Source organism: Hypanus sabinus, chromosome 10 (genome assembly GCF_030144855.1).
Source record: "Hypanus sabinus isolate sHypSab1 chromosome 10, sHypSab1.hap1, whole genome shotgun sequence".
NCBI classification, from domain to species: Eukaryota; Metazoa; Chordata; class Chondrichthyes; order Myliobatiformes; family Dasyatidae; genus Hypanus; species Hypanus sabinus.
Window position 1 is genome coordinate 4981141 of NC_082715.1, and position 26871 is coordinate 5008011.

The 26871-nt window shown below is 56.2% G+C and overlaps 1 protein-coding gene across 6 annotated transcripts in view; it reads right to left on the reverse strand.

Moving 5' to 3' along the window:
- The window catches only part of klhl32 (kelch-like family member 32), a 446189-nt gene that overhangs the window by 348640 nt on the left and 70678 nt on the right, over positions 1-26871 (reverse strand). For all 6 annotated transcript variants that reach the window (XM_059981371.1, XM_059981372.1, XM_059981374.1 and 3 more), the window contains one exon: positions 25639-25746. In XM_059981371.1, coding sequence (XP_059837354.1) covers positions 25639-25746 — 108 coding nt within the window. The remainder of the gene's footprint in view (positions 1-25638; positions 25747-26871) is intronic.

Consider the following 26871-nt stretch of genomic DNA (forward strand, 5'->3'; position numbering starts at 1 on the left):
GGGATGTACACTGACCAGGGGATGAACTCTGACCCAGGGATGAACAATGAACTGGGGATGAATACTGTCCCGGAGATGAACACTGACCCGGGGATGAACACTGACCTGGGGATGAACGCTGTCCCGGGGATGAATGCTGAACCGGGGATGAACTCTGACCAGGGGATGAACACTGACCAGGGGATGAACACTTTCCCTGGTATGAACACTTATCGAGGTATGAACACTTTCCCGGGGTCGAACTCTGACCCGGGGTTGAACACTGTCCCGGGGATGAACACTGTCCTGGGGATGAACACTGTCCTGGGATGATTACTGACCCGGGGATGAACAGTGACCTGGGGTCGAACACTGAACTGGGGATGAACACTGAACCGGGGATGAACATGAATCCGAGGATGAACACGGACCCAGGGATGAACACTGACCAGGGTATGAACACTGTCCTGGGGATGAACACTGTCCTGGGGATGAACACTGTCGCGGGGTTGAACAATGACCCGTGGATGAACACTGTCCCGGGGATGAACACTGTCCCGTACATGGACACTGTCCTGGGGATGATTACTGACCCGTGGATGAACACAGTCCTGGGGATGAACACTGTCCCGGGGTTGAACACTGTCCCGGGGTTGAACACTGACCCGGGGATGAACGCTGAGCAGGGGGATGAACGCTGAGCCGGGGGATGTATACCGTCCCGGGGATGGACACTGTCCCGGGGATGGACACTGTCCCGGGGATGAACACTGACCTGGGGATGAACACTGACCTGGGGATGAACACTGACCTGGGGTCGAACACTGACCCGGGGATGAACACTGTCCTGGGGTTGAACACAGTACCGGGGTTGAACAATGACCCAAGGATGAACTCTGTCCCGGGGATGAACACTTACCCGGGGATGAACAAAGACACAAGGATGAACACAGTCCCGGGGATGGACACTTTCCCGGGTATGAAAACTTCCCAAGGTATGAACACTTTCCCGGGGATGAACACGGACCCGGGGATGAACACTGACCAGGGGATGAACACTGTCCTGGGGATGAACACTGTCCTGGGGATGAACACAGTCGCGGGGTCGAACACTGACCCCGGGATGAACATTGTCCCGGGGATAAACACTGACCTGGGGATGTACACTGACCCGGGGATGAACACTGACTTGGGGATGAACACAGACCCGGGGATGAATACCGACCCGGATTCGAACACTGAACCGGGGATGAACACTGAACTGGGGATGGACACTGACCCGGGGATGGACACTGACCAGGGGATGGACACTGACCAGGGGATGGACACTGTCCTGGGGATGATCACTGACCTGGGGATGAACACTGTCCCGGGGATGAACACTGTCACGGGGATGAACGCTGAGCCGGGGAATGTATACTGTCCGGGGGATGTATACTGTCCCGGGGATGGACACTGTCCCGGGGATGGACACAGACCTGGGTTTGAGTACGGACCCGGGCGATGAACTCTGTCCCGGGGATGGACACTGACCTGGGGATGAACACTGTCCCAGGGATGAACACTGACCAGGGGATGAACTCTGACCCAGGGATGAACAATGAACTGGGGATGAATACTGTCCCGGAGATGAACACTGACCCAGGGATGAACACTGACCTGGGGATGAACGCTGTCCCGGGGATGAATGCTGACCCGGGGATGAATGCTGTGCCGGGGATGAACGCTGACCCGGGGATGAACTCGGACCAGGGGATGAACACTGACCAGGGGATGAACACTTTCCCTGGTATGAACACTTATCGAGGTATGAACACTTTCCCGGGGTCGAACTCTGACTCGGGGATGAACACTGTCCCGGGGATGAACACTGTCCTGGGGATGAACACTGTCCTGGGGATGATTACTGACCCGGGGATGAACAGTGACCTGGGGTCGAACACTGAACTGGGGATGAACACTGACCCGGGGAAGAACACTGACTTGGGGATGAACACAGACCCGGGGATGAATATTGACCCGGAGTAGAACACTGACCCGGGGATGAACACTGACCTGGGGTTGAAACACTGACCCGGGGATGAACACTGACCAGGGGATGGACACTGTCCTGGGGATGATCACTGACCTGGGGATGAACACTGTCCCGGGGATGAACACTGTCCCGGGGATGACCACTGACCCGGGGATGAACGCTGAGCCGGGGGATGTGTACTGTCCCGGGGATGGACACTGTCCCGGGGATGAACACTGTCCTGGGGATGAACACAGAACCGGGGATGAACATGAATCCGAGGATGAACACGGACCCGGGCGATGAACTCTGTCCCGGGGATGGACACTGACCTGGGGATGAACACTGTCCCAGGGATGAACACTGACCCGGGGATGAACACTGTCCTGGGGATGAACACTGAACCGGGGATGAACATGAATCCGAGGATGAACACGGACCCGGGCGATGAACTCTGTCCCGGGGATGGACACTGACCTGGGGATGAACACTGTCCCAGGGATGAACACTGACCAGGGGATGAACTCTGACCCAGGGATGAACAATGAACTGGTGATGAATACTGTCCCGGAAATGAACACTGACCCGGGGATGAACACTGACCCGGGGATGAACACTGACCTGGGGATGAACGCTGTCCCGGGGATGAATGCTGTGCCGGGGATGAACGCTGACCCGGGGATGAACTCTGACCAGGGGATGAACACTTACCAGGGGATGAACACTTATCGAGGTATGAACACTTATCGAGGTATGAACACTTTCCCGGGGTCGAACTCTGACCCGGGGTTGAACACTGTCCCGGGGATGAACACTGTCCTGGGGATGAACACTGTCCTGGGGATGATTACTGACCCGGGGATGAACAGTGACCTGGGGTCGAACACTGAACTCGGGATGAACACTGACCCGGGGAAGAACACTGACTTGGGGATGAACACAGACCCGGGGATGAATATTGACCAGGGGATGAACACTGTCCTGGGGATGATTACTGACCCGGGGATGAACAGTGACCTGGGGTCGAACACTGAACTGGGGATGAACACTGAACCGGGGATGAACATGAATCCGAGGATGAACACGGACCCGGGGATGAACGCTGACCAGGGGATGAACACAGTCCTGGGGATGAACACTGTCCTGGGGATGAACACTGTCCTGGGGATGAACACTGTCGCGGGGTTGAACAATGACCCGTGGATGAACACTGTCCCGGGGATGAACACTGTCCCGTACATGGACACTGTCCTGGGGATGATTACTGACCCGTGGATGAACACAGTCCTGGGGATGAACACTGTCCCGGGGTTGAACACTGTCCCGGGGATGGACACTGTCCCGGGGATGGACACTGTCCCGGGGATGAACACTGACCTGGGGATGAACACTGACCTGGGGTCGAACACTGACCCGGGGATGAACACTGTCCTGGGGTTGAACACTGTACCGGGGTTGAACAATGACCCAAGGATGAACTCTGTCCCGGGGATGAACACTTACCCGGGGATGAACAAAGACACAAGGATGAACAGAGTCCCGGGGATGGACACTTTCCCGGGTATGAAAACTTCCCAAGGTATGAACACTTTCCCGCGGATGAACACGGACCCGGGGATGAACACTGACCAGGGGATGAACACTGTCCTGGGGATGAACACTGTCCTGGGGATGAACACAGTCGCGGGGTCGAACACTGACCCCGGGATGAACACTGTCCCGGGGATGATCACTGACCTGTCGATGAACACAGGCCTGGGTTTGAGTACGGACCGGGGCGATGAACACTGACCCGGGGATGAACACTGACCTGGGGTTGAAACACTGACCCGGGGATGAACACTGACCAGGGGATGGACACTGTCCTGGGGATGATCACTGACCTGGGGATGAACACTGTCCCGGGGATGAACACTGTCCCGGGGATGAACACTGACCCGGGGATGAACGCTGAGCCGGGGGATGAATACCGTCCCGGGGATGGACACTGTCCCGGGGATGGACACTGTCCCGGGGATGAACACTGACCTGGGGATGAACACTGACCTGGGGTCGAACACTGACCCGGGGATGAACACTGTCCTGGGGTTGAACACTGTACCGGGGTTGAACAATGACCCAAGGATGAACTCTGTCCCGGGGATGAACACTTACCCGGGGATGAACAAAGACAAAAGGATGAACACAGTCCCGGGGATGGACACTTTCCCGGGTATGAAAACTTCCCAAGGTATGAACACTTTCCCGGGGATGAACACGGACCCGGGGATGAACACTGACCAGGGGATGAACACTGTCCTGGGGATGAACACTGTCCTGGGGATGAACACAGTCGCGGGGTCGAACACTGACCCCGGGATGAACACTGACCCGGGGATGAACACAGACCCGGGGATGAATACCGACCCGGAATCGTACACCGACCCGGAATCGTACACTGACCCGGGGATGAACACTGACCCGGGGATGAACACTGTCCTGGGGATGATTACTGACCTGGGGATGTACACTGTCCCGGGGATGAACACTGTCCCGGGGATGAACACTGTCGCGGGGATGAACACTGTCCCGTACATGGACACTGTCCTGGGGATGATTACTGACCCGTGGATGAACACAGTCCTGGGGATGAACACTGTCCCGGGGTTGAACACTGTCCCGGGGATGGACACTGTCCCGGGGATGGACACTGTCCCGGGGATGAACACTGACCTGGGGATGAACACTGACCTGGGGTCGAACACTGAGCCGGGGATGAACACTGTCCTGGGGTTGAACACTGTACCGGGGTTGAACAATGACCCAAGGATGAACTCTGTCCCGGGGATGAACACTTACCCGGGGATGAACAAAGACACAAGGATGAACAGAGTCCCGGGGATGGACACTTTCCCGGGTATGAAAACTTCCCAAGGTATGAACACTTTCCCGGGGATGAACACGGACCCGGGGATGAACACTGACCAGGGGATGAACACTGTCCTGGGGATGAACACTGTCCTGGGGATGAACACAGTCGCGGGGTCGAACACTGACTCCGGGATGAACACTGTCCCGGGGATGATCACTGACCTGTCGATGAACACAGGCCTGGGTTTGAGTACGGACCGGGGCGATGAACACTGACCCGGGGATGAACACTGACCTGGGGTTGAAACACTGACCCGGGGATGAACACTGACCAGGGGATGGACACTGTCCTGGGGATGATCACTGACCTGGGGATGAACACTGTCCCGGGGATGAACACTGTCCCGGGGATGAACACTGACCCGGGGATGAACGCTGAGCCGGGGGATGAATACCGTCCCGGGGATGGACACTGTCCCGGGGATGGACACTGTCCCGGGGATGAACACTGACCTGGGGATGAACACTGACCTGGGGTCGAACACTGACCCGGGGATGAACACTGTCCTGGGGTTGAACACTGTACCGGGGTTGAACAATGACCCAAGGATGAACTCTGTCCCGGGGATGAACACTTACCCGGGGATGAACAAAGACACAAGGATGAACACAGTCCCGGGGATGGACACTTTCCCGGGTATGAAAACTTCCCAAGGTATGAACACTTTCCCGGGGATGAACACGGACCCGGGGATGAACACTGACCAGGGGATGAACACTGTCCTGGGGATGAACACTGTCCTGGGGATGAACACAGTCGCGGGGTCGAACACTGACCCCGGGATGAACACTGACCCGGGGATGAACACTGACCCGGGGATGAATACCGACCCGGAATCGTACACCGACCCGGAATCGTACACTGACCCGGGGATGAACACTGACCCGGGGATGAACACTGTCCTGGGGATGATTACTGACCTGGGGATGTACACTGTCCCGGGGATGAACACTGTCCCGGGGATGAACACTGTCGCGGGGATGAACACTGTCCTGGGGATGAACACTGTCCTGGGGATGAACACTGTCCCGGGGATGAACACTGTCGCGGGGATGAACGCTGAGCCGGGGAATGTATACTGTCCGGGGGATGTATACTGTCCCGGGGATGAACACTGTCCCGGGGATGAACACTGTCCTGGGGATGAACACTGTCCTGGGGATGAACACTGTCCCGGGGGTTGAACAACGACCCGAGGATGAACACTGTCCCGGGGATGGACACTGTCCTGGGGATGATTAATGACCCGGGGATGAACACAGACCCGGGGCTGAGCACTGAACTGGGGATGAACACTGACCCGGGGATGAACACTGACCCGAGGTCTAACACTAACCAGGGGATGAACACTGTCCTGGGGATGAACACTGTCCCGGGGTTGAACACTGACCCGGGGATGAACACTGACCAGGGGGAGAACACTGACCCAGGGATGAACGCTGTCCCGGGGATGAACGCTGTCCCGGGGATGAACGCTGACCAGGGGATGAACACTTTCCCGGGTATGAACACTGTCCCGGGGATGAACACTGTCCTGGGGATGAACACTGACCAGGGGGAGAACACTGACCCAGGGATGAACGCTGTCCCGGGGATGAACGCTGTCCCGGGGATGAACGCTGACCAGGGGATGAACACTTTCCCGGGTATGAACACTGTCCCGGGGATGAACACTGACCCGGGGATGAACACTGACTTGGGGATGAACACAGACCCGGGGATGAATACCAACCCGGATTCGAACACTGACCCGGGGATGGACACTGACCCGGGGATGGACACTGACCAGGGGATGGACACTGACCAGGGGATGGACACTGTCCTGGGGATGATCACTGACCTGGGGATGAACACTGACCTGGGGTCGAACACTGACCCGGGGATGAACATGGATCCGGGGAAGAACACGGACCTGGGGATGAACACTGACCCGAGGTCGAACACTGACCAGGGGATGAACACTGTCCTGGGGATGAACACTGTACCGGGGTTGAACAATGACCCAAGGATGAACACAGTCCTGGGGTTGAACATTTACCCGGGGATGAACACTGACCCGGGGATGAACACTGTCCCAGGGATGAACACTGTCCCGGGGTGAAAACTGTCCTGGGGATGATTACTGACCCGGGGATGAACAGTGACCAGGGGTCGAACACTGAACTGGGGATGAACACTGACCCGGGGAAGAACACTGACTTGGGGATGAACACAGACCCGGGGATGAATATTGACCCGGAGTAGAACACTGACCCGGGGATGAACACTGACCAGGGGATGGACACTGTCCTGGGGATGATCACTGACCTGGGGATGAACACTGTCCCGGGGATGAACACTGTCCCGGGGATGACCACTGACCCGGGGATGAACGCTGAGCCGGGGGATGTGTACTGTCCCGGGGATGGACACTGTCCCGGGGATGAACACTGTCCTGGGGATGAACACTGAACCGGGGATGAACATGAATCCGAGGATGAACACGGACCCGGGCGATGAACTCTGTCCCGGGGATGGACACTGACCTGGGGATGAACACTGTCCCAGGGATGAACACTGACCAGGGGATGAACTCTGACCCAGGGATGAACAATGAACTGGTGATGAATACTGTCCCGGAAATGAACACTGACCCGGGGATGAACACTGACCCGGGGATGAACACTGACCTGGGGATGAACGCTGTCCCGGGGATGAATGCTGTGCCGGGGATGAACGCTGACCCGGGGATGAACTCTGACCAGGGGATGAACACTTACCAGGGGATGAACACTTATCGAGGTATGAACACTTATCGAGGTATGAACACTTTCCCGGGGTCGAACTCTGACCCGGGGTTGAACACTGTCCCGGGGATGAACACTGTCCTGGGGATGAACACTGTCCTGGGGATGATTACTGACCCGGGGATGAACAGTGACCTGGGGTCGAACACTGAACTCGGGATGAACACTGACCCGGGGAAGAACACTGACTTGGGGATGAACACAGACCCGGGGATGAATATTGACCAGGGGATGAACACTGTCCTGGGGATGAACACTGTCCTGGGGATGATTACTGACCCGGGGATGAACAGTGACCTGGGGTCGAACACTGAACTGGGGATGAACACTGAACCGGGGATGAACATGAATCCGAGGATGAACACGGACCCGGGGATGAACGCTGACCAGGGGATGAACACTGTCCTGGGGATGAACACTGTCCTGGGGATGAACACTGTCGCGGGGTTGAACAATGACCCGTGGATGAACACTGTCCCGGGGATGACCACTGTCCCGTACATGGACACTGTCCTGGGGATGATTACTGACCCGTGGATGAACACAGTCCTGGGGATGAACACTGTCCCGGGGTTGAACACTGTCCCGGGGATGGACACTGTCCCGGGGATGGACACTGTCCCGGGGATGGACACTGTCCCGGGGATGAACACTGACCTGGGGATGAACACTGACCTGGGGTCGAACACTGACCCGGGGATGAACACTGTCCTGGGGTTGAACACTGTACCGGGGTTGAACAATGACCCAAGGATGAACTCTGTCCCGGGGATGAACACTTACCCGGGGATGAACAAAGACACAAGGATGAACAGAGTCCCGGGGATGGACACTTTCCCGGGTATGAAAACTTCCCAAGGTATGAACACTTTCCCGGGGATGAACACGGACCCGGGGATGAACACTGACCAGGGGATGAACACTGTCCTGGGGATGAACACTGTCCTGGGGATGAACACAGTCGCGGGGTCGAACACTGACCCCGGGATGAACACTGACCCGGGGATGAACACAGACCCGGGGATGAATACCGACCCGGAATCGTACACCGACCCGGAATCGTACACTGACCCGGGGATGAACACTGACCCGGGGATGAACACTGTCCTGGGGATGATTACTGACCTGGGGATGTACACTGTCCCGGGGATGAACACTGTCCCGGGGATGAACACTGTCGCGGGGATGAACACTGTCCTGGGGATGAACACTGTCCTGGGGATGAACACTGTCCCGGGGATGAACACTGTCGCGGGGATGAACGCTGAGCCGGGGAATGTATACTGTCCGGGGGATGTATACTGTCCCGGGGATGGACACTGTCCCGGGGATGAACACTGTCCCGGGGATGAACACTGTCCTGGGGATGAACACTGTCCTGGGGATGAACACTGTCCCGGGGGTTGAACAACGACCCGAGGATGAACACTGTCCCGGGGATGGACACTGTCCTGGGGATGATTAATGACCCGGGGATGAACACAGACCCGGGGCTGAGCACTGAACTGGGGATGAACACTGACCCGGGGATGAACACTGACCCGAGGTCTAACACTAACCAGGGGATGAACACTGTCCTGGGGATGAACACTGTCCCGGGGTTGAACACTGACCCGGGGATGAACACTGACCAGGGGGAGAACACTGACCCAGGGATGAACGCTGTCCCGGGGATGAACGCTGTCCCGGGGATGAACGCTGACCAGGGGATGAACACTTTCCCGGGTATGAACACTGTCCCGGGGATGAACACTGTCCTGGGGATGAACACTGACCAGGGGGAGAACACTGACCCAGGGATGAACGCTGTCCCGGGGATGAACGCTGTCCCGGGGATGAACGCTGACCAGGGGATGAACACTTTCCCGGGTATGAACACTGTCCCGGGGATGAACACTGACCCGGGGATGAACACTGACTTGGGGATGAACACAGACCCGGGGATGAATACCGACCCGGATTCGAACACTGACCCGGGGATGAACACTGACCCGGGGATGGACACTGACCAGGGGATGGACACTGACCAGGGGATGGACACTGTCCTGGGGATGATCACTGACCTGGGGATGAACACTGACCTGGGGTCGAACACTGACCCGGGGATGAACATGGATCCGGGGAAGAACACGGACCTGGGGATAAACACTGACCCGAGGTCGAACACTGACCAGGGGATGAACACTGTCCTGGGGATGAACACTGTACCGGGGATGAACAATGACCCAAGGATGAACACAGTCCTGGGGTTGAACATTTACCCGGGGATGAACACTGACCCGGGGATGAACACTGTCCCAGGGATGAACACTGTCCCGGGGTGAAAACTGTCCTGGGGATGATTACTGACCCGGGGATGAACAGTGACCAGGGGTCGAACACTGAACTGGGGATGAACACTGACCCGGGGAAGAACACTGACTTGGGGATGAACACAGACCCGGGGATGAATATTGACCCGGAGTAGAACACTGACCCGGGGATGAACACTGACCTGGGGTTGAAACACTGACCCGGGGATGAACACTGACCAGGGGATGGACACTGTCCTGGGGATGATCACTGACCTGGGGATGAACACTGTCCCGGGGATGAACACTGTCCCGGGGATGACCACTGACCCGGGGATGAACGCTGAGCCGGGGGATGTGTACTGTCCCGGGGATGGACACTGTCCCGGGGATGAACACTGTCCTGGGGATGAACACTGAACCGGGGATGAACATGAATCCGAGGATGAACACGGACCCGGGCGATGAACTCTGTCCCGGGGATGGACACTGACCTGGGGATGAACACTGTCCCAGGGATGAACACTGACCAGGGGATGAACTCTGACCCAGGGATGAACAATGAACTGGTGATGAATACTGTCCCGGAAATGAACACTGACCCGGGGATGAACACTGACCCGGGGATGAACACTGACCTGGGGATGAACGCTGTCCCGGGGATGAATGCTGTGCCGGGGATGAACGCTGACCCGGGGATGAACTCTGACCAGGGGATGAACACTTACCAGGGGATGAACACTTATCGAGGTATGAACACTTATCGAGGTATGAACACTTTCCCGGGGTCGAACTCTGACCCGGGGTTGAACACTGTCCCGGGGATGAACACTGTCCTGGGGATGAACACTGTCCTGGGGATGATTACTGACCCGGGGATGAACAGTGACCTGGGGTCGAACACTGAACTCGGGATGAACACTGACCCGGGGAAGAACACTGACTTGGGGATGAACACAGACCCGGGGATGAATATTGACCAGGGGATGAACACTGTCCTGGGGATGAACACTGTCCTGGGGATGATTACTGACCCGGGGATGAACAGTGACCTGGGGTCGAACACTGAACTGGGGATGAACACTGAACCGGGGATGAACATGAATCCGAGGATGAACACGGACCCGGGGATGAACGCTGACCAGGGGATGAACACTGTCCTGGGGATGAACACTGTCCTGGGGATGAACACTGTCGCGGGGTTGAACAATGACCCGTGGATGAACACTGTCCCGGGGATGACCACTGTCCCGTACATGGACACTGTCCTGGGGATGATTACTGACCCGTGGATGAACACAGTCCTGGGGATGAACACTGTCCCGGGGTTGAACACTGTCCCGGGGATGGACACTGTCCCGGGGATGGACACTGTCCCGGGGATGGACACTGTCCCGGGGATGAACACTGACCTGGGGATGAACACTGACCTGGGGTCGAACACTGACCCGGGGATGAACACTGTCCTGGGGTTGAACACTGTACCGGGGTTGAACAATGACCCAAGGATGAACTCTGTCCCGGGGATGAACACTTACCCGGGGATGAACAAAGACACAAGGATGAACAGAGTCCCGGGGATGGACACTTTCCCGGGTATGAAAACTTCCCAAGGTATGAACACTTTCCCGGGGATGAACACGGACCCGGGGATGAACACTGACCAGGGGATGAACACTGTCCTGGGGATGAACACTGTCCTGGGGATGAACACAGTCGCGGGGTCGAACACTGACCCCGGGATGAACACTGACCTGTCGATGAACACAGGCCTGGGTTTGAGTACGGACCGGGGCGATGAACACTGACCCGGGGATGAACACTGACCTGGGGTTGAAACACTGACCCGGGGATGAACACTGACCAGGGGATGGACACTGTCCTGGGGATGATCACTGACCTGGGGATGAACACTGTCCCGGGGATGAACACTGTCCCGGGGATGAACACTGACCCGGGGATGAACACTGACCTGGGGTTGAAACACTGACCTGGGGATGAACACTGTCCCGGGGATGAACACTGTCCCGGGGATGAACACTGACCCGGGGATGAACGCTGAGCCGGGGGATGAATACCGTCCCGGGGATGGACACTGTCCCGGGGATGGACACTGTCCCGGGGATGAACAGTGACCAGGGGTCGAACACTGAACTGGGGATGAACACTGACCCGGGGAAGAACACTGACTTGGGGATGAACACAGACCCGGGGATGAATATTGACCCGGAGTAGAACACTGACCCGGGGATGAACACTGACCTGGGGTTGAAACACTGACCCGGGGATGAACACTGACCAGGGGATGGACACTGTCCTGGGGATGATCACTGACCTGGGGATGAACACTGTCCCGGGGATGAACACTGTCCCGGGGATGACCACTGACCCGGGGATGAACGCTGAGCCGGGGGATGTGTACTGTCCCGGGGATGGACACTGTCCCGGGGATGAACACTGTCCTGGGGATGAACACTGAACCGGGGATGAACATGAATCCGAGGATGAACACGGACCCAGGCGATGAACTCTGTCCCGGGGATGGACACTGACCTGGGGATGAACACTGTCCCAGGGATGAACACTGACCAGGGGATGAACTCTGACCCAGGGATGAACAATGAACTGGTGATGAATACTGTCCCGGAAATGAACACTGACCCGGGGATGAACACTGACCCGGGGATGAACACTGACCTGGGGATGAACGCTGTCCCGGGGATGAATGCTGTGCCGGGGATGAACGCTGACCCGGGGATGAACTCTGACCAGGGGATGAACACTTACCAGGGGATGAACACTTATCGAGGTATGAACACTTATCGAGGTATGAACACTTTCCCGGGGTCGAACTCTGACCCGGGGTTGAACACTGTCCCGGGGATGAACACTGTCCTGGGGATGAACACTGTCCTGGGGATGATTACTGACCCGGGGATGAACAGTGACATGGGGTCGAACACTGAACTCGGGATGAACACTGACCCGGGGAAGAACACTGACTTGGGGATGAACACAGACCCGGGGATGAATATTGACCAGGGGATGAACACTGTCCTGGGGATGAACACTGTCCTGGGGATGATTACTGACCCGGGGATGAACAGTGACCTGGGGTCGAACACTGAACTGGGGATGAACACTGAACCGGGGATGAACATGAATCCGAGGATGAACACGGACCCGGGGATGAACGCTGACCAGGGGATGAACACTGTCCTGGGGATGAACACTGTCCTGGGGATGAACACTGTCGCGGGGTTGAACAATGACCCGTGGATGAACACTGTCCCGGGGATGACCACTGTCCCGTACATGGACACTGTCCTGGGGATGATTACTGACCCGTGGATGAACACAGTCCTGGGGATGAACACTGTCCCGGGGTTGAACACTGTCCCGGGGATGGACACTGTCCCGGGGATGGACACTGTCCCGGGGATGGACACTGTCCCGGGGATGAACACTGACCTGGGGATGAACACTGACCTGGGGTCGAACACTGACCCGGGGATGAACACTGTCCTGGGGTTGAACACTGTACCGGGGTTGAACAATGACCCAAGGATGAACTCTGTCCCGGGGATGAACACTTACCCGGGGATGAACAAAGACACAAGGATGAACAGAGTCCCGGGGATGGACACTTTCCCGGGTATGAAAACTTCCCAAGGTATGAACACTTTCCCGGGGATGAACACGGACCCGGGGATGAACACTGACCAGGGGATGAACACTGTCCTGGGGATGAACACTGTCCTGGGGATGAACACAGTCGCGGGGTCGAACACTGACCCCGGGATGAACACTGTCCCGGGGATGATCACTGACCTGTCGATGAACACAGGCCTGGGTTTGAGTACGGACCGGGGCGATGAACACTGACCCGGGGATGAACACTGACCTGGGGTTGAAACACTGACCCGGGGATGAACACTGACCAGGGGATGGACACTGTCCTGGGGATGATCACTGACCTGGGGATGAACACTGTCCCGGGGATGAACACTGTCCCGGGGATGAACACTGACCCGGGGATGAACGCTGAGCCGGGGGATGAATACCGTCCCGGGGATGGACACTGTCCCGGGGATGGACACTGTCCCGGGGATGAACACTGACCTGGGGATGAACACTGACCTGGGGTCGAACACTGACCCGGGGATGAACACTGTCCTGGGGTTGAACACTGTACCGGGGTTGAACAATGACCCAAGGATGAACTCTGTCCCGGGGATGAACACTTACCCGGGGATGAACAAAGACACAAGGATGAACACAGTCCCGGGGATGGACACTTTCCCGGGTATGAAAACTTCCCAAGGTATGAACACTTTCCCGGGGATGAACACGGACCCGGGGATGAACACTGACCAGGGGATGAACACTGTCCTGGGGATGAACACTGTCCTGGGGATGAACACAGTCGCGGGGTCGAACACTGACCCCGGGATGAACACTGACCCGGGGATGAACACAGACCCGGGGATGAATACCGACCTGGAATCGTACACTGACCCGGAATCGTACACTGACCCGGGGATGAACACTGACCCGGGGATGAACACTGTCCTGGGGATGATTACTGACCTGGGGATGTACACTGTCCCGGGGATGAACACTGTCCCGGGGATGAATACTGTCGCGGGGATGAACACTGTCCCGTACATGGACACTGTCCTGGGGATGATTACTGACCCGTGGATGAACACAGTCCTGGGGATGAACACTGTCCCGGGGTTGAACACTGTCCCGGGGATGGACACTGTCCCGGGGATGGACACTGTCCCGGGGATGAACACTGACCTGGGGATGAACACTGACCTGGGGTCGAACACTGACCCGGGGATGAACACTGTCCTGGGGTTGAACACTGTACCGGGGTTGAACAATGACCCAAGGATGAACTCTGTCCCGGGGATGAACACTTACCCGGGGATGAACAAAGACACAAGGATGAACAGAGTCCCGGGTATGAAAACTTCCCAAGGTATGAACACTTTCCCGGGGATGAACACGGACCCGGGGATGAACACTGACCAGGGGATGAACACTGTCCTGGGGATGAACACTGTCCTGGGGATGAACACAGTCGCGGGGTCGAACACTGACCCCGGGATGAACACTGTCCCGGGGATGATCACTGACCTGTCGATGAACACAGGCCTGGGTTTGAGTACGGACCGGGGCGATGAACACTGACCCGGGGATGAACACTGACCTGGGGTTGAAACACTGACCCGGGGATGAACACTGACCAGGGGATGGACACTGTCCTGGGGATGATCACTGACCTGGGGATGAACACTGTCCCGGGGATGAACACTGTCCCGGGGATGAACACTGACCCGGGGATGAACGCTGAGCCGGGGGATGAATACCGTCCCGGGGATGGACACTGTCCCGGGGATGGACACTGTCCCGGGGATGAACACTGACCTGGGGATGAACACTGACCTGGGGTCGAACACTGACCCGGGGATGAACACTGTCCTGGGGTTGAACACTGTACCGGGGTTGAACAATGACCCAAGGATGAACTCTGTCCCGGGGATGAACACTTACCCGGGGATGAACAAAGACACAAGGATGAACACAGTCCCGGGGATGGACACTTTCCCGGGTATGAAAACTTCCCAAGGTATGAACACTTTCCCGGGGATGAACACGGACCCGGGGATGAACACTGACCAGGGGATGAACACTGTCCTGGGGATGAACACTGTCCTGGGGATGAACACAGTCGCGGGGTCGAACACTGACCCCGGGATGAACACTGACCCGGGGATGAACACAGACCCGGGGATGAATACCGACCCGGAATCGTACACCGACCCGGAATCGTACACTGACCCGGGGATGAACACTGACCCGGGGATGAACACTGTCCTGGGGATGATTACTGACCTGGGGATGTACACTGTCCCGGGGATGAACACTGTCCCGGGGATGAACACTGTCGCGGGGATGAACACTGTCCTGGGGATGAACACTGTACTGGGGATGAACACTGTCCCGGGGATGAACACTGTCGCGGGGATGAACGCTGAGCCGGGGAATGTATACTGTCCGGGGGATGTATACTGTCCCGGGGATGGACACTGTCCCGGGGATGAACACTGTCCCGGGGATGAACACTGTCCTGGGGATGAACACTGTCCTGGGGATGAACACTGTCCCGGGGGTTGAACAACGACCCGAGGATGAACACTGTCCCGGGGATGGACACTGTCCTGGGGATGATTAATGACCCGGGGATGAACACAGACCCGGGGCTGAGCACTGAACTGGGGATGAACACTGACCCGGGGATGAACACTGACCCGAGGTCTAACACTAACCAGGGGATGAACACTGTCCTGGGGATGAACACTGTCCCGGGGTTGAACACTGACCCGGGGATGAACACTGACCAGGGGGAGAACACTGACCCAGGGATGAACGCTGTCCCGGGGATGAACGCTGTCCCGGGGATGAACGCTGACCAGGGGATGAACACTTTCCCGGGTATGAACACTGTCCCGGGGATGAACACTGTCCTGGGGATGAACACTGACCAGGGGGAGAACACTGACCCAGGGATGAACGCTGTCCCGGGGATGAACGCTGTCCCGGGGATGAACGCTGACCAGGGGATGAACACTTTCCCGGGTATGAACACTGTCCCGGGGATGAACACTGACCCGGGGATGAACACTGACTTGGGGATGAACACAGACCCGGGGATGAATACCGACCCGGATTCGAACACTGACCCGGGGATGAACACTGACCCGGGGATGGACACTGACCAGGGGATGGACACTGACCAGGGGATGGACACTGTCCTGGGGATGATCACTGACCTGGGGATGAACACTGACCTGGGGTCGAACACTGACCCGGGGATGAACATGGATCCGGGGAAGAACACGGACCTGGGGATGAACACTGACCCGAGGTCGAACACTGACCAGGGGATGAACACTGTCCTGGGGATGAACACTGTACCGGGGTTGAACAATGACCCAAGGATGAACACAGTCCTGGGGTTGAACATTTACCCGGGGATGAACACTGACCCGGGGATGAACACTGTCCCAGGGATGAACACTGTCCCGGGGTGAAAACTGTCCTGGGGATGATTACTGACCCGGGGATGAACAGTGACCAGGGGTCGAACACTGAACTGGGGATGAACACTGACCCAGGGATGAACACTGTACCGGGGATGAACACTGTCCCGGGGTGAAAACTGTCCTGGGGATGACTACTGACCCGGGGATGAACAGTGACCAGGGGTCGAACACTGAACTGGGGATGAACACTGACCCGGGGATGAATATTGACCCGGGGATGAATATTGACCCGGAGTCGAACACTGGCCCGGGGATGAACACTGACCAGGGGATGGACACTATCCCGGGGAAGACGACTGTCCCGGGGATGAACACTGACACTGGGGATGAACACTGACCTGGGGTCGAACACTGACCTGGGGATGTACACGGATCCGGGGATGAACACGGACCCGGGGATGAACACTGACCCGGGGATGAACGCTGTCCTGGGGATGAACACTGTCCCGGGGTTGAACACTGACCCGGGGATGAACACTGACCAGGGGGAGAACACTGACCCAGGGATGAACGCTGTCCCGGGGATGAACGCTGTCCCGGGGATGAACGCTGACCAGGGGATGAACACTTTCCCGGGTATGAACACTGTCCCGGGGATGAACACTGTCGCGGGGATGAACACTGAGCCGGGGAATGTATACTGTCCGGGGGATGTATACTGTCCCGGGGATGAACACTGACCCGGGGATGAACACTGACCTGGGGTTGAACACTGACCAGGGGATGAACACAGACCTGGGGATGAACACTGTCCCTGGCAGGAACACTGTGCCGGGGATGATCACTGACCTGTGGATGAACACAGACCTGGGTTTGAGTACGGACCCTGGCGATGAACTCTGTCCGGGGGATGGACACTGACCTGGGGATGAACACTGTCCCGGGGATGAACACTGTCCTGGGGATGAACACTGTCTTGGGGATGAACACTGTCCCGGGGTTGAAAACTGTCCCGGGGATGAACTCTTACCCGGGGATGAACAAAGACCCAAGGATGAACACTGTCCCGGGGATGGACACTGTCCTGGGGATGATTAATGACCCGGGGATGAACACTGACCCAGGGTTGAACACTGAACTGGGGATGAACACTGACCCGGGGATGAACACTGACTTGGGGATGAACACAGACCCGGGTATGAACACTGTCCCGGGGATGAACACTGTCCCAGGGATGAACACTGTCCCGGGGTGAAAACTGTCCTGGGGATGATTACTGACCCGGGGATGAACAGTGACCAGGGGTCGAACACTGAACTGGGGATGAACACTGACCCAGGGATGAACACTGTACCGGGGATGAACACTGTCCCGGGGTGAAAACTGTCCTGGGGATGACTACTGACCCGGGGATGAACAGTGACCAGGGGTCGAACACTGAACTGGGGATGAACACTGACCCGGGGATGAATATTGACCCGGGGATGAATATTGACCCGGAGTCGAACACTGGCCCGGGGATGAACACTGACCCGGAGTTGAAACATTGACCCGGGGATGAACACTGACCAGGGAATGGACACTGACCAGGGGATGGACACTATCCCGGGGAAGACGACTGTCCCGGGGATGAACACTGACACTGGGGATGAACACTGACCTGGGGTCGAACACTGACCTGGGGATGTACACGGATCCGGGGATGAACACGGACCCGGGGTTGAACACTGACCCGGGGATGAACACTGACCAGGGGGAGAACACTGACCCAGGGATGAACGCTGTCCCGGGGATGAACGCTGTCCCGGGGATGAACGCTGACCAGGGGATGAACACTTTCCCGGGTATGAACACTGTCCCGGGGATGAACACTGACCCGGGGATGAACACTGACTTGGGGATGAACACAGACCCGGGGATGAATACCGACCCGGATTCGAACACTGACCCGGGGATGAACACTGACCCGGGGATGGACACTGACAAGGGGATGGACACTGTCCTGGGGATGATTACTGACCTGGGGATGTACACTGTCCCGGGGATGAACACTGTCCCGGGGATGAACACTGTCCCGGGGATGAACACTGTCCTGGGGATGAACACTGTCCCGGGGATGAACACTGTCGCGGGGATGAACGCTGAGCCGGGGAATGTATACTGTCCGGGGGATGTATACTGTCCCGGGGATGAACACTGACCCGGGGCTGAACACTGAACTGGGGATGAACACTGACCCGGGGATGAACACTGACTTGGGGATGAACACAGACCCGGGGATGAATACCGACCCGGATTCGAACACTGACCCGGGGATGAACACTGACCCGGGGATGGACACTGACCAGGGGATGGACACTGTCCTGGGGATGATCACTGACCTGGGGATGAACACTGTCCCGGGGATGAACACTGTCGCGGGGATGAACGCTGAGCCGGGGAATGTATACCGTCCGGGGGATGTATACTGTCCCGGGGATGAACACTGACCTGGGGATGAACACTGACCTGGGGTCGAACACTGACCCGGGGATGAACATGGATCCGGGGAAGAACACGGACCTGGGGATGAACACTGACCCGAGGTCGAACACTGACCAGGGGATGAACACTGTCCTGGGGATGGACACTGACCAGGGGATGGACACTGTCCTGGGGATGATCACTGACCTGGGGATGAACACTGTCCCGGGGATGAACACTGTCGCGGGGATGAACGCTGAGCCGGGGAATGTATACCGTCCGGGGGATGTATACTGTCCCGGGGATGAACACTGACCTGGGGATGAACACTGACCTGGGGTCGAACACTGACCCGGGGATGAACATGGATCCGGGGAAGAACACGGACCTGGGGATGAACACTGACCCGAGGTCGAACACTGACCAGGGGATGAACACTGTCCTGGGGATGAACACTGTACCGCGGTTGAACAATGACCCAAGGATGAACACAGTCCTGGGGTTGAACATTTACCCGGGGATGAACACTGACCCGGGGATGAACACTGTCCCGGGGATGAACACTGTCCCGGGGTGAAAACTGTCCTGGGGATGATTACTGACCCGGGGATGAACAGTGACCAGGGGTCGAACACTGAACTGGGGATGAACACTGACCCAGGGATGAACACTGTCCCGGGGATGAACACTCTCCCGGGGTGAAAACTGTCCTGGAGATGACTACTGACCCGGGGATGAACAGTGACCAGGGGTCGAACACTGAACTGGGGATGAACACTGTCCCGGGGTGAAAACTGTCCTGGGGATGACTACTGACCCGGGGATGAAAATTGACCAGGGGATGAACACTTTCCCTGGTATGAACACTTATCGAGGTATGAACTCTTTCCCGGGGTCGAACTCTGACCCGGGGTTGAACACTGTCCCGGGGATGAACACTGTCCTGGGGATGAACACTGTCCTGGGGATGATTACTGACCCGGGGATGAACAGTGACCAGGGGTCGAACACTGAACTGGGGATGAACACTGACCCGGGGATGTATATTGACCCGGGGATGAATATTGACCCGGAGTCGAACACTGGCCCGGGGATGAACACTGACCCGGAGTTGAAACATTGACCCGGGGATGAACACTGACCAGGGAATGGACACTGACCAGGGGATGGACACTATCCCGGGGAAGACGACTGTCCCGGGGATGAACACTGACACTGGGGATGAACACTGACCTGGGGTCGAACACTGACCTGGGGATGTACACGGATCCGGGGATGAACACGGACCCGGGGATGAACACTGACCCGAGGTCGAACACTAACCAGGGGATGAACACTGTCCTGGGGATGAACACTGTCCCGGGGTAGAACACTGTCCTGGGCATGAACACTGTCCCAGCGATGAACACTGTCCCGGGGATGGACACTGTCCCGGGGATGAACACTGTCCCGGGGATGAACACTGACCCGGGGTTGAACACTGAACTCGGGATGAACACAGACCCGGGGATGCATACTGACCCGGAGTCGAACACTGACCTGGGGTTGAACACTGACCCGGGGTTGAACACTGACCCGGGGATGAACACTGACCCGGGGATGAACACTGACCAGGGGGAGAACACTGACCCAGGGATGAACGCTGTCCCGGGGATGAACGCTGTCCCGGGGATGAACGCTGACCAGGGGATGAACACTTTCCCGGGTATGAACACTTCCCGAGGTATGAACAATTTACCGGCGTTGAACTCTGACCCGGGGATGAATGCTGACCCAAGGAAAAACACTGTCCCGGGGATGAACACTGTCCCGGGGTTGAACACTGACCCGGGGATGAACGCTGAGCCGGGGGATGTATACTGTCCCGGGGATGGACACTGTCCCGGGGATGAACACTGACCCGGGGATGAACACTGACCTGGGGTCGAACACTGACCTGGGGTCGAACACTGACCCGGGGATGAACGCAGTCCCGGGGATGAACGCAGTCCCGGGGATGACCGTTGACCCGGGGATGAACATTTTCCCGGGTATGAACACTTTCCCTGGTAAGAACACTTTCCCGGGGTCGAACACTGTCTCGGGGATGAACACTGTCTCGGGGTTGGACACTGTCCTGGGGATGATTACTGACCCGCTGACCCGGGGATGAACAGTGACCTGGGGTCGAACACTGAACTGGGATGAACACTGACCAGGGGATGAACACTGACCAGGGGATGAACACTGTCCAGGGGTTGAACACTGTCCCGGGGATGGACACTGTCCCGGGGATGGACACTGTCCTGGGGATGATTAATGACCCGGGGATGAACACTGACCCGGGGTTGAACACTGAAGTGGGGATGAACACAGACCCGGGGATGCATACTGACCCAGAGTCGAACACTGACCCGGGGTTGAACACTGACCCGGGGATGAACACTGACCCGGGGATGAACACTGACCAGGGGGAGAACACTGACTCGGGGATGAACGCTGTCCCGGGGATGAATGCTTACCAGGGGATGAACACTTTCCCGGGTATGAACACTTCCCGAGGTATGAACACTTTCCTGGGGTCGAACTCTGACCCCGGGATGAACACTGACCCGGGGATGAACACTGTCCCGGGGATGAACGCTTACCCGGGGATGAACGCCACCCACCCAGGGTCAAACACTGACCCCGGGATGAACACTGACCCGGGTATGTACACTGAACAAGGAGATGTACACTGACTCGGGGGATGAACACTATGCTGGGGCGGATCACTGACCTGGGGAGGAACACTGTCCCAGAGATAATCACTGTCCCAGGGATAAACACAGACCCGGGGTCGAACACTGACCCGGGGATGAACACTGACCCGGGGTTGAACACTGAACTCGGGATGAACACAGACCCGGGGATGCATACTGACCCGGAGTCGAACACTGACCTGGGGTTGAACACTGACCCGGGGTTGAACACTGACCCGGGGATGAACACTGACCAGGGGGAGAACACTGACCCAGGGATGAACGCTGTCCCAGGGATGAACGCTGTCCCGGGGATGAACGCTGACCAGGGGATGAACACTTTCCCGGGTATGAACACTTCCCGAGGTATGAACAATTTACCGGCGTTGAACTCTGACCCGGGGATGAATGCTGACCCAAGGAAAAACACTGTCCCGGGGATGAACACTGTCCCGGGGTTGAACGCTGACCCGGGGATGAACGCTGAGCCGGGGGATATATACTGTCCCGGGGATGGACACTGTCCCGGGGATGAACACTGACCTGGGGATGAACACTGACCTGGGGTCGAACACTGAACCGGGCATGAACATGAATCCGAGGATGAACACGGACACGGGGATGAACACTGACCCAAGGTCGAACACTGACCCGGGGATGAACGCAGTCCCGGGGATGACCGTTGACCCGGGGATGAACATTTTCCCGGGTATGAACACTTTCCCTGGTAAGAACACTTTCCCGGGGTCGAACACTGACCCGGGGATGAACAATGACCCGAGGATGAACACTGTCCCGGGGATGAACACTGTCTCGGGGATGCACACTGTCTCGGGGTTGGACACTGTCCTGGGGATGATTACTGACCCGGGGATGAACAGTGACCTGGGGTCGAACACTGAACTGGGATGAACACTGACCAGGGAATGAACACTGACCAGGGGATGAACACTGTCCGGGGGTTGAACACTGTCCCGGGGATGGACACTGTCCTGGGGATGATTAATGACCCGGGGATGAACACTGACCCGGGGTTGAACACTGAAGTGGGGATGAACACAGACCCGGGGATGCATACTGACCCGGAGTCGAACACTGACCCGGGGTTGAACACTGACCCGGGGTTGAACACTGACCCGGGGTTGAACACTGACCCGGGGATGAACACTGACCCGGGGATGAACACTGACCAGGGGGAGAACACTGACTCAGGGATGAACGCTGTCCCGGGGATGAATGCTGACCAGGGGATGAACTCTGACCAGGGGATGAACTCTGACCAGGGGATGAACACTTTCCCGGGTATGAACACTTCCCGAGGTATGAACACTTTCCCGGGGTCGAACTCTGACCCGGGGATGAACAATGACCCGGGGATGAACACTGTCCTGGGGATGAACGCTGACCCGGGGATGAACGCCACGCACCTGCGGTCAAACTTGGACCCCGGGATGAACACTGACCCGGGGATGAACACTGTCCCGGGGATGAACGCCACCCACCCAGGGTCAAACACTGACCCCGGGATGAACACTGACCCGGGTATGTACACTGAACAAGGAGATATACACTGACTCGGGGGATGAACACTATGCTGGGGCGGATCACTGACCTGGGGAGGAACACTGTCCCAGAGATAATCACTGTCCCAGGGATAAACACAGACCCGGGGTCGAACACTGACCCGGGGATGAACATTGTCCCGGGTATGAACACTGTCCCGGGGATGAACACTGTCCCGGGGATGAACACTAACCTGGGCATGAACACTGACCCGGGGATGAACTCTGACCCAGGGATGTACACTGTATGGGGATGAACACTGACCCAGGGCCGAACACTGACCCGGGGCTGAACGCCACCCACCCGGGTTCGAACACTGACCCGGGGATGGACACGCCAATCCAGCTGCAGATGGTCTTGGATTTTCAGAAGGCCTTTGACAAGATGCCACACGTGAGGTTGCTTAATAAGATAAGTGCCCATGCAATTACAGGGGAGTTACTAGCATGGATGGACCATTGGCTAATCAGCTGAAAACAGAGAGTGGGAAAAAAGGGATCCTATTTTGGCTGGCTGCTGGTTACCAGATGAGGTCAGTGTTGCCTGAAATTTATTTGACATGGCCTCAGAAAGACATGCATGATTGGAGAGCAGCCGGTGTTTAGTACCCAAGGGCAAACATTAACCATTGTGTTCGCGTGCCATTGGCACCTTTTGACGTTCCTAAGTGATGGTTTGACCATGTCAATGTGGACCTGGTTGGTCCTCTTCCCCAATCCCACAGTTTCACAGATCTCCTTACCATGATGGAGCATGCCAACAGGTGACCAGACAATGTCCCTCTAGTATCGATGACAGCTGTAGACATAGCTCAGGTATTCATCAGCACCTGGGTTGCCTGGTTTGTCACCCCATCTGATATTTCCTTTGACCACAGTCCCCATGTCATGTTAGACCTCTGGGATGCAGTGGCCCAGAATCTCTGCATTAAGCTACATTACACCACGATGTATCACCCGCAGCTCAAAGGCCAATGTGATTGGTTTCCCCGTTCCTTAAAGGCTGCTCTGAGGGCTTCCCTGACTGATAAGTGTTGGCGTGTTTGTCTCCCATGGGTCCTGCTGGGGCTCAGAACTGCTCCAAAAGAGGGCTCCTAGTTGTCTACAGCCGAGCTGTTAAACGGGCAGCTGTTACGAGGGCCAGGTGATTTTAATCCTGACACCACAACCTCCTGGTCAGCCTCTCAACGACGTTCTACCCTCTTCAGTAAATTCAATTCCTTTTCCCTCCCAATATGGCATCAAGCACTCTTGGGTCCCTGTTGACCTATGGTACATTCCACCTCTTCTGTTTTCATCTGACACCAACATCCCCTTAGACCCCCTTACAATGGCCCATTCTGCATTTTGGAATGGAGCAAAAAAACCTTTATCATAGATAGGAGAGGTAAACCTGAATGTCTTTTGGTCGACTACCTTAAACCAGCCTACCAAAAGTTGGAGTATTCTACTGCCATGCCCCTGTTGTCACAACATGGCCATGTGTGTGTCAAGACATCTCTGGATCAGCCAGAGGCACCTACTCCTCCTCTACCCATAAAACACAAGACCCAAGTCAGGCGGCTCGTCCAAGCTCCAGACAGGCTCACAATGCTGGTTTTGGTGAATTCTGCTGGAGCCTGTGTACGTTATTGTAATGGGTGCAAAAATATCCATAATTCACAACCACTGGTATTGAGTTAGGGTTCACTTAAAGAGGCTAGTCCGATGAGATGGCATAACGACATGAAATTTTTACCACAATTTATGCTCTGTGTTTGTCTGCCAATAAAGAAAACCTACACAATGATTACTAGAAGTTTTTGGTCTTTGAACTTCGAAACTTTAGAATTTATAAAACAGACATTACAGTACCTGTCCTGTATATGCAAAGTCGAGAGCTTGTTTCAAACCCAGACTGGTCACTCCATGCAGATTCACTTCCTCAGCCACGCTCTCCACCATGCAGAGACTAAACATGGCCTGGAAATGAAATTAAAATTAATTAATTATTATCGATCAGTCACTTAAAACAGAGGATAAAGCATTGACAGGTGTAAGACCATAACTTATAGCAGAAGTAGGCTATTTAGCCCATCAAGTCTGCTGCTTTGCCCCATAACCCTTCATGCCCTAACCAATCAAGAATATATCTACCTCAGCCTTAAATATACAGACTTGGCCTCCACAGCCACCTGTGACAAAGAATTCCACAGATTCACCACTCTATGGCTAAAGAAATTCCTCTGCATCCATTCTAAAAGGACACCCCTCTATTCTGAGGCTGTGTCCTCTGGTCTTAAACTCTCCCACCATAGGAAACATCCTCTCCACATCCACTCTACCATCATTCAATAGGTTTCAATGAGGTCACCCCCATTCTTCTGAATTCTAGCGAGTAAAGGCCCAGAGCCATCAAATACTTTTCATATGACAAGCTATTCAAACCTAAAATCATTTTCACGAATCCCCTTTGAACCCTCTCCAGTTTCAGCACATTTTTTGTAAGATCAGGGGCCCAAACCTGCTCACAATACTCCAAGTCAGGCATTACATCCTTACTTTTGTATTCTAGTCCCCTTGACATAAATGCCAACATTACATTTGCCTTCCTCACCAGACTCAAACTGTACACTAACGTTTGGGGAATCTGCACAAGGACTCCCAAGTCCCCTTGCACTTCAATTTTTTGTATTTTCTCTCCATGTAAAAAATTGTCAACCCTTTCATTTCTTCTACCAAAGTGCATGACCGTACACTTCTTGACACTGTATTCCATCTGCCACTTCTTTGCCCATTCTCCTAATCTGTTTAAGCCCTCTGTAACCTCTCTACTTCCACAAAACTACTTGCCCCTACACCTATCTTCATATCATCTGCCAACTTTGCAATAAGCCATCAATTCTATCCTACAAATTATTGACATAAACTATAAAAAGAACTGGTCCCAACTCAAACCCCTGTGGAACACCACTAGTCACCAGCAGCCAAGACAGGAAAGGTTCCCTTCATTCCCACTCTTTGCCTCCTGTCAATCAGCCACTGCTTTAACAATGCTGGAATCATTCATATAAAGATAGAAACATAGAAAACCTGCAGCACAACGTA